This window comes from Micropterus salmoides, unplaced genomic scaffold (assembly GCF_014851395.1).
Source record: "Micropterus salmoides isolate LMB-PRFRI ecotype aquatic unplaced genomic scaffold, ASM1485139v1 Ms_hic_scaffold_5, whole genome shotgun sequence".
NCBI classification, from domain to species: Eukaryota; Metazoa; Chordata; class Actinopteri; order Centrarchiformes; family Centrarchidae; genus Micropterus; species Micropterus salmoides.
In genome coordinates this window covers 17158869-17170768 of record NW_024044237.1, presented here as the reverse complement: position 1 = coordinate 17170768, position 11900 = coordinate 17158869, and the positions used below count along the sequence as shown (strand labels likewise).

General features: G+C 40.3%; 2 protein-coding genes across 4 annotated transcripts; one reads left to right on the top strand and one right to left on the bottom strand.

Annotated features, from left to right (window-relative positions):
* The first annotated feature begins 2916 nt into the window (after positions 1–2916).
* LOC119888631 (fructose-bisphosphate aldolase B-like) lies at positions 2917–6085 on the top strand. Its single transcript, XM_038699284.1, is given in 10 exon segments — positions 2917–3056; positions 3794–3906; positions 3985–4065; positions 4068–4195; positions 4299–4353; positions 4496–4656; positions 4744–4827; positions 4933–5107; positions 5367–5566; positions 5818–6085. Coding segments are annotated over 9 exon segments (1092 nt in total). The 5' UTR covers positions 2917–3056; position 3794; the 3' UTR covers positions 5914–6085.
* Positions 6086–7873: 1788 nt separating this feature from the next.
* Positions 7874–11714, bottom strand: LOC119888632 (membrane-spanning 4-domains subfamily A member 4D-like). 3 transcript variants are annotated; one of them, XM_038699285.1, is made up of 7 exons: positions 11604–11714; positions 11250–11396; positions 11016–11126; positions 10352–10408; positions 10105–10251; positions 9898–10011; positions 7874–9060 (listed from the first exon to the last, which is right to left on the bottom strand). In XM_038699285.1, exons 2-7 carry the CDS (start codon positions 11379–11381, stop codon positions 9010–9012), a joined length of 612 nt encoding a protein of 203 aa, XP_038555213.1. In that variant the 5' UTR covers positions 11382–11396; positions 11604–11714; the 3' UTR covers positions 7874–9009. The 3 variants fall into 3 exon arrangements, with proteins under 3 accessions (XP_038555213.1, XP_038555215.1, XP_038555214.1); XM_038699287.1 differs by having other exon boundaries at positions 11250–11393; positions 11604–11673; XM_038699286.1 differs by lacking the exon at positions 11604–11714 and having other exon boundaries at positions 11250–11491.
* Between the last annotated feature and the right edge of the window lie 186 nt (positions 11715–11900).

Below are 11900 nucleotides of genomic sequence, written 5' to 3'. Positions count from 1 at the left end.
TCTTACCGCTGTGAATGTTAAGAGTTTATAATGAACTAAATCTGTCTGTGGCTGTTGTTATTGCGGCTCCTTGCCTCTCGGAAACGGAAGTGTGAACGAGTTGGTCAATCTTCAGCTGTCATTGCGCCACCTACCGGCATAAAGGGAATCAAACTTAATATGCATCCAGTTTCTGTTGGGCCCCCTTTTCTCCAAGTTCCTATAATTTAATTGACACAGCCCAATACAGATGTTCATTTTATTTAACACAGACACTAACACCAACCAGTAGCTTACTACATCCTTACTGGAATACTATTACCTTAGCCTAGATATGGCTAAATTAGTTTGTGGTGATTTGATGCAACACAACATAATTTAGCAAAGTGCACCACAAGAGCACAATATAAAATAAAATAAATAAAGTGTTAGAACTGGTCCCTTCTACAAGATAGGGCCACAAGACTAAGGATGTTGGGCTCAGTTGATATTGTACTTTAGGGGTGCAAATTCACAGACAAATTACAAATAACTGACACAGATTGAACCTGAGGCTTTTGGGGCCCCTTGAAAGTTGCACATTCCCCTGTTGGTAATCCAGCCCTAATGTAAATGTACAGTGCTGTTTAATAATATAAATGTACTAGATATCAAACATTGTGTTATAACCCAAGAAAGTAAAAAGACCGCAGATTAATTAAGATGTTTTTAATGGATGATCTTCTTTCATTGAAACTCCAGAAACAAATTAGAAATGTCATAATTTATGGCTTCACTTTAGAGATAGGCCTATTTTATATAGCTGCAGTGTTGGCCTCCCACAGATTCACAGATTTATTCAACGATTTATTGTAGCAATTATTAGGCAACCAAAACAAAGAAACCAACAATATTATTTCCAACTTCAACTCACATATTTAAACTTGTCAGGACAATATTTTGCACTCCCGTAACTCTGACAGCTAGTCCTTATGTAAATTGGGACTCATGGACTGAGACTGATCTCTAATCAGCACTATGAAAGCGTACATTGCACAGGGTGCAGAGTCCTGGTTGTGTAAAAGCTGGCATGTCATTATTTGTGAGTTATCTACTCCAGCCTATCGATTCAATCATGGACTGGTGAGAGCATTACAAACACACTAACAAGTTCTTTTTGGGCCAATTTCAGTAATCGATATGGGAACTGTGTGTGCATGGCGTGTTTGACAAGCGATGTGTAGCCTACATAGGGTAACATGAAAATGCATGTTTTACTGTAGTAACTAATGGCTTATTCGGTTCCATTTAATTAACTAAGCTAAAACTATACTATAAACCTATAGCCTACTAGTGTGATTATATATAAAATAACATTCCCTAAATGTAGCATACCAAATCGGAAAGTGAATCAGTTATAATAAAAATTGTAATGAAATAAAATAAACGTTAATACACGTTTCTGCTGGTGCAAAATGCATACAGGCCTTATCTGATACACACACATGCGTTTGTGTGTATATAAAGACATATAGGCCTAGTACATGCTCTGCAGGCAAGGGCATTTCATTGCAACATTGGATGGCACACATTAGGGGTCTGGGGGAAATTCTGAGTGTTAAACACTTTATTTCCTGCATTCTGGTGAATGTTTCTGCACCAAATGATGGTGCAAATGTCTTTATATAAAGGTGATGATCCAAAATATAAAAATATAATGGACTATAATGCAGTGAGGCTCTCACGCATTCTGTATTGCTTTCCAGTTTGTATTGTCCTGTAGCTCAACTTCTCTCTTTAATATCATTCCTGCTGAGTCAGGACAAATGAAGGCATGGTTTAGTCTTCCCTCCTCTTGTATTTTTTGTTTGGGGAAGTAGCCTAACCTCTTTAAATAATAATAATAATAATAATCTTTATTTGTAGAGCACTTTTCAAAAACAAATTACAAAGTGCTTTAACAAGTGTAAAGACAATAATACCCAAGAGACAATAATACAAAAACAATACAAGATAAAAGCATGAAAACATTGAAAAAACTTAAATACACGTTTAAGATAAATATAAAATTAGTAAAATACAATAAAATAAATGGGATAAAATAAAGTCAAATAAGATCGGGAAAGGCTCTCCTATAAAAGTATGTTTTAAGAAGGGACTTAAAAGAGTCCACTGACTCAGCCGACCTGATTTCCTCGGGCAGGCTGTTCCAGAGCCTCGGGGCCTAAAGTGAATATGTGGCACTTATTCACGTAAATGAACGTAACTTTTTAGCTCCTATGTTCCAGCAGAACAGTGGCCCTAGAACTCCATTGCAGTGGCCAGAATAAAACTCCTCTTGGTTTCTCTTGCTAATTTGCGGCTGATTGTTAACCATTTGTGTACCAAATAGGCCTACATTGACTGACCGACCACAGTAGAGATATTTTAATTTTATGATCAAAGTTGCTATTGCTATTGTTATTGCGACACCTTCCTTGTCTGCAGGACTTTAAGGAAGATGTGATTTTAACCAAATGATCTTTCCATAGGTTAGGACATCTGTAGGCTATCTGATATTTGGGAAGGTTAAGATTACATGACTGTCTGCTTTAGCAGGAGTGGATCTGTGACTTACATAATTCCTTTCTGAATTAATATCTTGCATGTTACACTTTCACCGGACAAAGAAACCTGAATTGCAACATAGCAGGCCTCTCACATTAGGCTACATTGCATCATTTTCCGCGGCAGTGTGCAGTGTACGTGCATGCATGCAGACTTTGATTTTATAACGACACAGTGTTCCCTGTCTTGTTTTCAACTCATCTGCCTATAGGCTTCTGTTATGAGACCAAAGTCTACAGAAGCGCGTCGATCATAGGCGTCGATGCCATTCCTCGCAAACACCGCCCCTGTGTGTCTCACCGGGCCAATTGCGTTACCGTGATGACACACGCCCCGCCACATCACAAGCGCCTCCTCCACAGAGCCAAACACTCAATAAATACAGCGTTGTGCCCAGTCCTCGTCCTTCTCAATCAGTCAAATTTCTGTTTGGAGGCTGTAGAGGCCCGGTTGTCACTTACGTTCCCGTCTCTGTTTGACATAACTCTCAAGTAAGACGCGTTTTTAGCTTTTGCATATTGTTGCTGTTGCTGATCTCCGTTTGTTTTTATGAAAAGTGAAGTGAACCGCTTTGCCTGGTTTCTGCAACATTAGTCTGCGTCTTCGGGTTTTATCCTGTTCGTAAGTGTGCAGCTATGAGAGTAGTGTTGCACTTATGGTTTTAAGCTGCAAGTTTATGCGACAGGTTGTCATGTCTGGATGCTCGAGTTATTAAACTTATGCATTAGGATGTCCATTTAGTTTCTGCAATAGGCCTAAAGATTGGTGGTGACTTCACTTTAAAAGAGTTGTATAGTCTATTGACGTTAAATGTCGACGTGGTGTCTGTAGGCTTCTCTGCATGTGCAAATAGTTGAAAGGAAGCATCCGCGTCAACATGCCGTTTATGATCCTTATTTTAGAGAATTATTCATTTTCCTCTAAAATAAGGATTATTGAGCAGTGTGTTAAAGTGCTTGTGTGTGTTGGGGGTCTTCTGCCGAATGTTTTGGGAAAACATTACCTATTAAGTGAACTATGAACTTAAGTTGCACATCCAACTGCAGAACTTATCTGTTTGAGGGCTGAAGTTCAACCATGCAAGGCAAATATTTACAGAGGTGGTGCAAGAAAGGCAGGTAGCAGAGGTTCATTGTGTTGCTGGAGAAAAAAAAAACAAGTTTTTCCTCATTCTTACCACAGTTTTGACAGTTTTCACCTGTGCCATAAACTTGTTTCTCTCCTCTAGAATGACTCATCAGTTCCCATCCCTGTCTCCGGAGCAGAAGAAAGAGCTCTCTGACATTGCTCAGAGGATCGTAGCTCCAGGAAAGGGAATCCTGGCTGCAGATGAATCAACAGGTGAGCCCCAAGTGCCCAGTTGTTTGATGGCGAGAGGGTGACCAGTGTGAAATGATTCCCGTACCCTCTTCTTCCAAGGAACCATGGCAAAGCGTCTCCAGAAAATCAACGTGGAGAACACTGAGGAGAACCGTCGCTTCTTCCGTGACATCCTGTTCTCCCCCCCCCCTCCATCGCCAACAGCATCGGTGGGATCATCTTCTTCCACGAGACGCTCTACCAGAAGTCAGACAGCGGCAAGCTCTTCCCCCAAGTCGTCAAGGAAAAGGGCATTGTTGTCGGCATAAAGGTGAGGAGTTGTGATTGAGTCGAGTAGAATGTGTACATCTTCAGGTCTTCCCCATGTTGACAGTTGTAAGTTAATGGGTATGTTTTTGGTTTTCTTGCTACAGGTAGACAAAGGCACTGCTGGTCTGAATGGAACAGATGGAGAGACAACCACACAAGGTGACATACTGCATTTCTCTGGGTGCCTCAAAGTAAAATTCAAAGCCCAGAAGTGCAACAGTTCTTTATTGCAAAATCTGTTTCTGAAACATAATGTAGAATGAGCACTACCAACCTTCTGGGGCTTGTTGTTTCTCTGTAGGTCTTGATGGTCTCTCAGAGCGCTGTGCCCAGTATAAGAAAGATGGTTGTGACTTTGCCAAGTGGAGGTGTGTGCTCAAGATCTCAGATGGCTGCCCATCAGCTCTCGCCATTGCAGAGAATGCCAATGTCCTTGCCAGATATGCCAGCATCTGCCAACAGGTATGTGTGTGTGGCTTAATAAATTGTGATGGAAAAAAGTTGGCTGCAAGTTACTCATTTTAAATTGACATTTATGTACTCCTCCAGAATGGCCTGGTGCCTATTGTGGAGCCAGAGATCCTGCCTGACGGAGACCACGACCTGCTGCGCTGCCAGTATGTCACAGAAAAGGTTGGTTCGCCATCTTTGACTTAGTCAGCCGACCACCAGCCATTAAATCCTTTCCCATCAGATGATATAGTATGTGTAGTAATAAATCTGCCTATTCATCTTTAGGTTCTGGCTGCTGTGTACAAGGCTCTGTCTGACCACCACGTGTACCTGGAGGGCACTCTGCTGAAGCCCAACATGGTCACTGCTGGACACTCCTGCACCAAGAAGTACACCCCTCAGGAAGTTGCCATGGCCACAGTGACCGCTCTGAGGCGCACCGTCCCCGCCGCTGTGCCCGGTGAGTGCCAACTTTTTCCTTCAAGGATAATTTCTGTATATTTAAACCTGAGCCCTATTTTCACATACGTTGGATTCGGAATCACCATTCAACTCAACTCATGAGATTTCAGAGCGAGAATTGCGCTTGAGCGAGACTTCAGTCTCTTGTAAAAATGATGTCGACACCTGGTACAACAGTCTGAATTTGTCGGTGGTAAAAACTTAAGTTTGTCAGTAATTTCCAAGTACAAATCATGCTGCTTTCTGTGTCCTTCCAGGCATCTGCTTCCTGTCCGGAGGCCAGAGTGAGGAGGAGGCCTCCGTCAACCTGAACGCCATCAACCAGGTGCCCCTACATCGACCGTGGAAGCTGACCTTCTCTTACGGCCGTGCACTCCAGGCCTCTGCTCTTGCAACCTGGCAAGGCAAAGCTGCCAACAAGGCAGCTACACAGGAAACTTTCTGCAACAGGGCCAAGGTGAGTCTCAGAAGGCGTGATCCTCTATCTCTAACCACAAATAGACGCTAATGATTAATTCACACTTGTAGTTGTGGACTGTGCACAAAACTGGCTATTAAATGACTCTTATCTTTTATTACCCAGCTTTATACTGAGTGGTAAATGAGTGATTTATAAAAAGCTTTTGGTCTATTCAGACTTGCACTAATGTGGTCCAGGTAACTTGGCTGATCATTAACAGATTTGTCTTTGAATTCTCCCACTCTCAGATCAATGGCTTGGCTTCCAAAGGAGAGTACAAGCCCACTGGCTCAGCTGACAAGGCCTCCATGCAGTCTCTGTACACTGCCAGCTACGTCTATTAAATACTGTGAACATTAAAAAATTAACACAGACCAAAGATGACTACAAAAAATGCCTCTGCTGGATTTCCCTCTTCTCCAGACTCCCAACAAAAGGGAAATACTTGTATTACAATGTTGAAATGTTTGTCTACTCGGTGAAATGACTGGTAATAAATTAAGTGACCAAAATGTTGGCGTTTTTGTGGTTTCGAGCATCATTGTTATAAATTGTAAACTTTCATGCCTGTGAGCGTGTTGAGGTATGAACAGAAACTGCGGAGGTTGAAATGTCAGAATCACACCATAATTGTGCTTGTGGGTTTCATCCATCACTGATGACTGGCTGACTGAATGTCTTGCACATACACTACTCAAAATAAGGGACCACTTAATCACAGTATAACATCAAGTCAATTAAACATCTGGGATATCTATCTAGTTGGTAAGCATAAGTGATTGTAAATCACTGTCACTTGTTTAGTCCAGCTCCTCTCTAGTGACATCTGTGCTCAAAGCCCAGCACCGTGTAGCTCAACTGGCAGGTCGCAAAGACCTCCATGTGCTAGCCAACAGTACCCTAACTGATATTAGGTACCGGGATGAAATTTTCAGAGCCATTGTCCGACCCTACAAACAGTGCTGTGGGCCCTGGGTTCCTGCTGGTACAGGACGATGCCCGGCCTCAAGTGTGTAGGCAGTTCCTGGATGACAAAGGCATTGATGCTATTGACTTGGCCTCACAGTCCCCACAACAAGTAGTGCCACAGACTGTCCAGGAGCTCACTGATGCCCTGATCCAGGTCTGGGAGGAGATCCCCCAGGACACCATTCACCGTCTCATCAGGAGCATGCCCAGACGTTGTCAGGATTGCATACAGGCACGTGGGGGCCAAACACACTATTGAGTCACATTAGTTGCTGTGAATGAAAGTCACGCACGTTGCATCAGCCTGTGATTTCAATTTCTTTACTTTGATTTTTGGTGTGATTTTGAATGCAGCCTTCAGTCAGTTGGTGATTTTGGCTTCCACTGACTGTTGTTACGTCATCTTGTTCTTAATGAACTGCACAATAAAGATTTTGAACTTTGAACAATTTCAATCATCGATATCTGATGTGTGATTTAAATGTTCCCTTAACTTCTTTGAGCAGTGTCTTTCTTCACTATTCCTTCTCACTCGGTTGTCAGTGACATAAGTGTGTTGTGTTTTTTTTGGCATAAAGCAGCCATTCCTGTTTTGTGTCCATTCATACAGTAATTTTGGACACATCACACATACTAACTTGGACATGGCTGTGCAGCTTATACAAGTTTATATCAACTTTATGCCACAGCAGGAATTGATTCTTCTTTTCAACAACACAGTTGCAGCGCGCACACAATAAAATCACCAGTAATATGCTTTCTGAGTTTAAATGCATCTGAGTCTGCGCTTGAGAGGAGCAAACTCACGAGGGAAAAACAGAACTAGGATGATGCCCATTTGCTTACACAACAGTCATGGTGAAATACTGAAAGCATTAAAAGAGGCAGTCCAGGGATCAAAATGAAAACTAAAGGTTGCTCCACTCCCAGAAATCAAAAGAATTAGAACCTGAGTAGCGCTTGTTCAGGTCATTTTAAAACACCAACATGGGAAAGGGAGCCAAAGCAGGAACTGTTCTGATACTGATCAGTTTGGTAACAGAAAAATCCTCATTTTTAATCTGTAGGTCAAGCTATTCAATTATCTTAATACCCAAAATGTTTACATCGAACAGAATTAACAGTTGAGCTTTTACCTTGGAATCTTGTACACTGATGAATGGAAAATAAACACACTTTAGATCCTAAAACGTGTGTGAGCTGATTCTTTGCGGGCCATCTCAGCAGGTGTTCAAAGTGGTCTTGCAGATTCAACTTTACTACAGCCTGTTAGTAAGTAATTGTTAGTAGCTAGTACAGTCTATGCATACAGCTTTATATGTGTAGAATATGCCATCAATCTGAGCATTTTATTATTTTGTTTATTTAACAAAGACAATATACAAAACATGTATTGCACCAGATATAGCTAAAAGCTAAAGATAAATCCTTGAAAAGTGGTCCTGTCCTGGGGGCCGCTTTTGCAAGGAGACTCACAGGTAAAAGATGGCAACAGACTTCCGAGCAGGCTCTTCGTGTCACAGTCATGAACATACTGAACTATACAAACATACATTAAGTCATAAACTTTGAAAAATATGCTGGATCGACGTCACTTCATCATCAGTTCATCTGCAAGGATATTAACACTCAAAGGTAATCAAAAATACGGCAATTTCTTTTAAACATCTGTAAAGTTGCAATCACAGGTGGATGTGCTGTGCTCACACACAGTGCTCATTCATCCAAAGTCACTCTGTAAATATCTTCAACTACATGAATATAGTTCACATTGCCTATCAAAAGATGCAAGTAAATGACAGTCTAAACTATGCCCTTATACTGCACATAATGTAATAATAATGTGGGTTAAAGGCTAAATATTTTCTGATTAAACTTTCTTGGATAGAAAGGAAAATGTACCTCTGATTGATTTTAATGCAAATATAGAAGCATGAGCTTCTCTGACATTAAACATCCAGTATTGTCAGTGTTAACTAATATCACTGTATATTATTATTTGTACTATATAACATTACCATGGAGATGAATCTATTTAAGAACCTGTACGTATGTATGTATGTATGTAAGACCTGTTCACCTTCAGGCTTAAATAAAAGTAATGTAACGTAAGAGTTTAGGACCTCTACAGTAAGTATACACAAGCCTTGCTATAGAGATATTAGTGGTTACAAGTGGTTACGTGCATGTAAAAGATTTTCTCACACAAGACACTTCCATGTAAATAAATGCATATTTGCACATTTTAAATGTACTCTTTCATAGGCAGTACCACACTAATATCTATAATATTTTATAATATATATGTATATATATTTATATGACTTTTAGATGACAGGAATCACTTTGATTCAGAAACAAGCTTTGCAAAAGACATTCACATGTAATACACTGTACAGACTCATTCTTTCAAAGGGTCGGTGTGCTGCAGGGGAACCTGTTTTAGTTACTGTAGAATAAGAAGGTTGATCTCAGTCTGATGTTGTGTCACTCAGCGCTCCCAGGATGCAGTGGACAATAATCTGGTGAAGATATGGAGGTGGTACAGGTTAGGGAAGAGGACAAGAAGAAGGTAATAAAATGATGACTGACACATAGCTAGTGAATAATATTATTTATCGAGTGTCATCTGGATTCTTCTGGCTGCCGATGTTTTAGGGTATAATAAAGTCCTGTTGTCTTAGTCTCATTAAGTTATTGTTTGGATTTGTCTTAGTTATTTCTCTGGTTTTAGGAAGCTCTTTTATGTTATTGTGTTATAAATTGTACGATAATGATTTTGTAGTTTTAAGTTGTTTGTCTGTGACTCATTTTTAATGATGCCTATTTTGGTTGAGATCTTTATTCTCAATGAGGCTTGGTTTTGGTTAAATAAAGGTTAATTAGAAATACATTACAGTAAATATTGTGGATGTGGAGTCAAGTCAGGGACTCTTTGAGTGAAGTTAAGATTATATGGAGGAACCTGCTGTGTTCACTTTAAGACAACAACCACACCTGGGGTCAGAAGAAATGTTTTTCTTGTGAAATACTGGATAGTACTGGATAAATAATTAAATTGATTGACCTAGTCATAATCCACAGAAATATGTATACATATGGGCAACCCTGGGACAAAATCTCAAATGGGGTTCTGTGGTCTAATTTGTCAGTTTAGGGGTTCTTGATGTGAAAAAGTTTGAGAACCACTGTGGAGAGGACTTTGGAAATGTCATACCAGTGACTTTACCTCTTTGTAGTTTTCACTTTTAACTTTCATCTTTTATGGTGGTCAAAAATATCTCCCTCCAATGGGTTAAATTTGAATTATGAATTTCTAATTTCAGTGGGAGATAAAGAAACCATTAAAAATGTTCTACCTGAGTGTGCGTGGATCTCAGAGCTAAACGTGCGACGGCACTCAAGAAGATGAGAATTACCAATACACACAGCGAGGAAGTGAACAATATGCCTTCGATGCCTATAAGCTGCTCCTAAAGGATGAGGAAGGAGAAATAATGTTATTTATACACTGCGACAACGTGCATGCCTTCTATTCAGTCTAAAAAATATTCTCTGCAACTCACCACAGCGTCTATGGTCAAGTCTTCGTGCCAGCCGTTTATAACCCCATACTTAATGAAGTTATATGAGGAGAAGCAGTACAACCTGTAGCCAACAGAGACTATGATTCCCAAGAGGGAAACCACGTACATGGCCAAACACACGGTCACCTGGGAAAGGCCAACAAAATAAGGTGAGTTATTGAGAGCTTGCGGGTGACTAAATAAAGTTAAACACTAAAAGTAGAACATATAATCCCAATATACCTACCATCTTCTTGGACGGATGTACCTCAGTGTAGATTGACAGGCTTCCACAGACAAGAAACTAAAAAAACAACAACAAAACAGGAAAAGATTATCATATAATTTTCCTCTGTTGTCACCCAAAGTATTTTTTGATGCATGTGACTTATCCAGCCTTGTTCACATGTTATGTTTATCATCATGGCAGCTGGAGAACTAACCAAAGCTCCTCTGTTAGATGTGATGCCATAAATATAGGGCTCCGGCCAACAACTGGTTAGCTTAGCTTAGCATAAAGCCTCATAATAAATAGTCCAGCAATTACACAAAATTACAATTTTTTACTCTTCAGTTTTTGTACTAATAAAACAAATGAGACGTAGCATGTTAGTGAGCTGTAGAGGTGCCGGTGTTGCATTGCATCCTATTTACCATACAAACATGATATCGATATTGACAATTATATTGATCTTCTCATCTAACTTTCAACAAGAAAGCAAATTATTATTATTATTATTCCCAAAACAATAAACTTTTCTTGTAAGTTTTGAAACCAAGTTGTACTCTGTACTGTAGGCTACATTGAGTGCCTGTGCTTTTAAATGCTACAGTGTATCAGAAAACATACAACCAATCAAGTTCAATAGTTCACCATTTTCAGCACTGCTTACTAACCAAATGTTACGTACCAGGGCTCCCTGCCAGAAGGGAACGTAGATTGTACAAGAAGTATTCACATTTTCACTGGTCAGCTGAAATCCCATCAGGATCTCTGCACAGCCAAAGATCACAATGACAATCTGGGAGAGAGTAGGAAGGATGGATTTAAGTACCAGCTGTAGAATAACAGTTTGCAGCTGCTCTTTTATATATTTCTATACACTTATTTACTACTTGTGCTCCTGGATTGTTTGATGTGTTACCCCTAGAATTCTGGGCTCTTTTCGGATGAAGCGATGCAGAGGCTTGCTGGACATCAGGGGCTTTAGGTCTGCCTCCTGATTCCCAGCCTGTCCTGTTGTTCTCTCTCTAGGTGTAGACTCAGATCCCTCCATTGCCAGTGAACTCTACTGTTGAGTTTGGTTGTGGGAGGGGAGAACAAGAATTAATCAAACCAGACGTATGCTCTCCCTCTCGGCAGCACACATTGTATTTTCAAAGTATGCTAAGCAGATTTGGAGACACAGAGTAGTTTATCCACCTGCAGCATGCAGGATTGTAAAGGAAGTCTCAAAGAATGCAGTAATATAGCCTGTAGAAAAAATGAAGTGACCCACCTTGCTCTAGTTCTTCTGCAGAGAAGCAGAGTGAAAGATAACGGGAAGGTTTGTGGGTGGGAACAGGAAGTTGGGAAATTTGAGAGTTTTCCTTTTTTTTTCATTGGGGGGAGGAGCTGAACGCTTCGCAGTTACAGGCTGTTCCTCATTACAGTATTCTCTCAGTCACCAAGTCACATTAAAATCCCACTGAGATCTATGTGTAACTCCGGTGAAAACACAACAATGTCAAACGTTGATGTGAAAATAGTTAAATAGGGTGATAGACACCTTTACTTAAAATAATTGGTGCTCTGT

Coding starts and splice junctions, on each gene's coding strand:
- LOC119888632 (XM_038699285.1), bottom strand. CDS start 11,381: ATGGAGGGATCTGAGTCTACACCTAGAGAGAGAACAACAGGACAGGCT. Junction 11,127..11,249: donor AAGAGCCCAGAATTCTAGGG/GTAACACATCAA, acceptor ACTCTCTCCCAG/ATTGTCATTGTGATCTTTGG. Junction 10,252..10,351: donor TACATCCGTCCAAGAAGATG/GTAGGTATATTG, acceptor GGCCTTTCCCAG/GTGACCGTGTGTTTGGCCAT.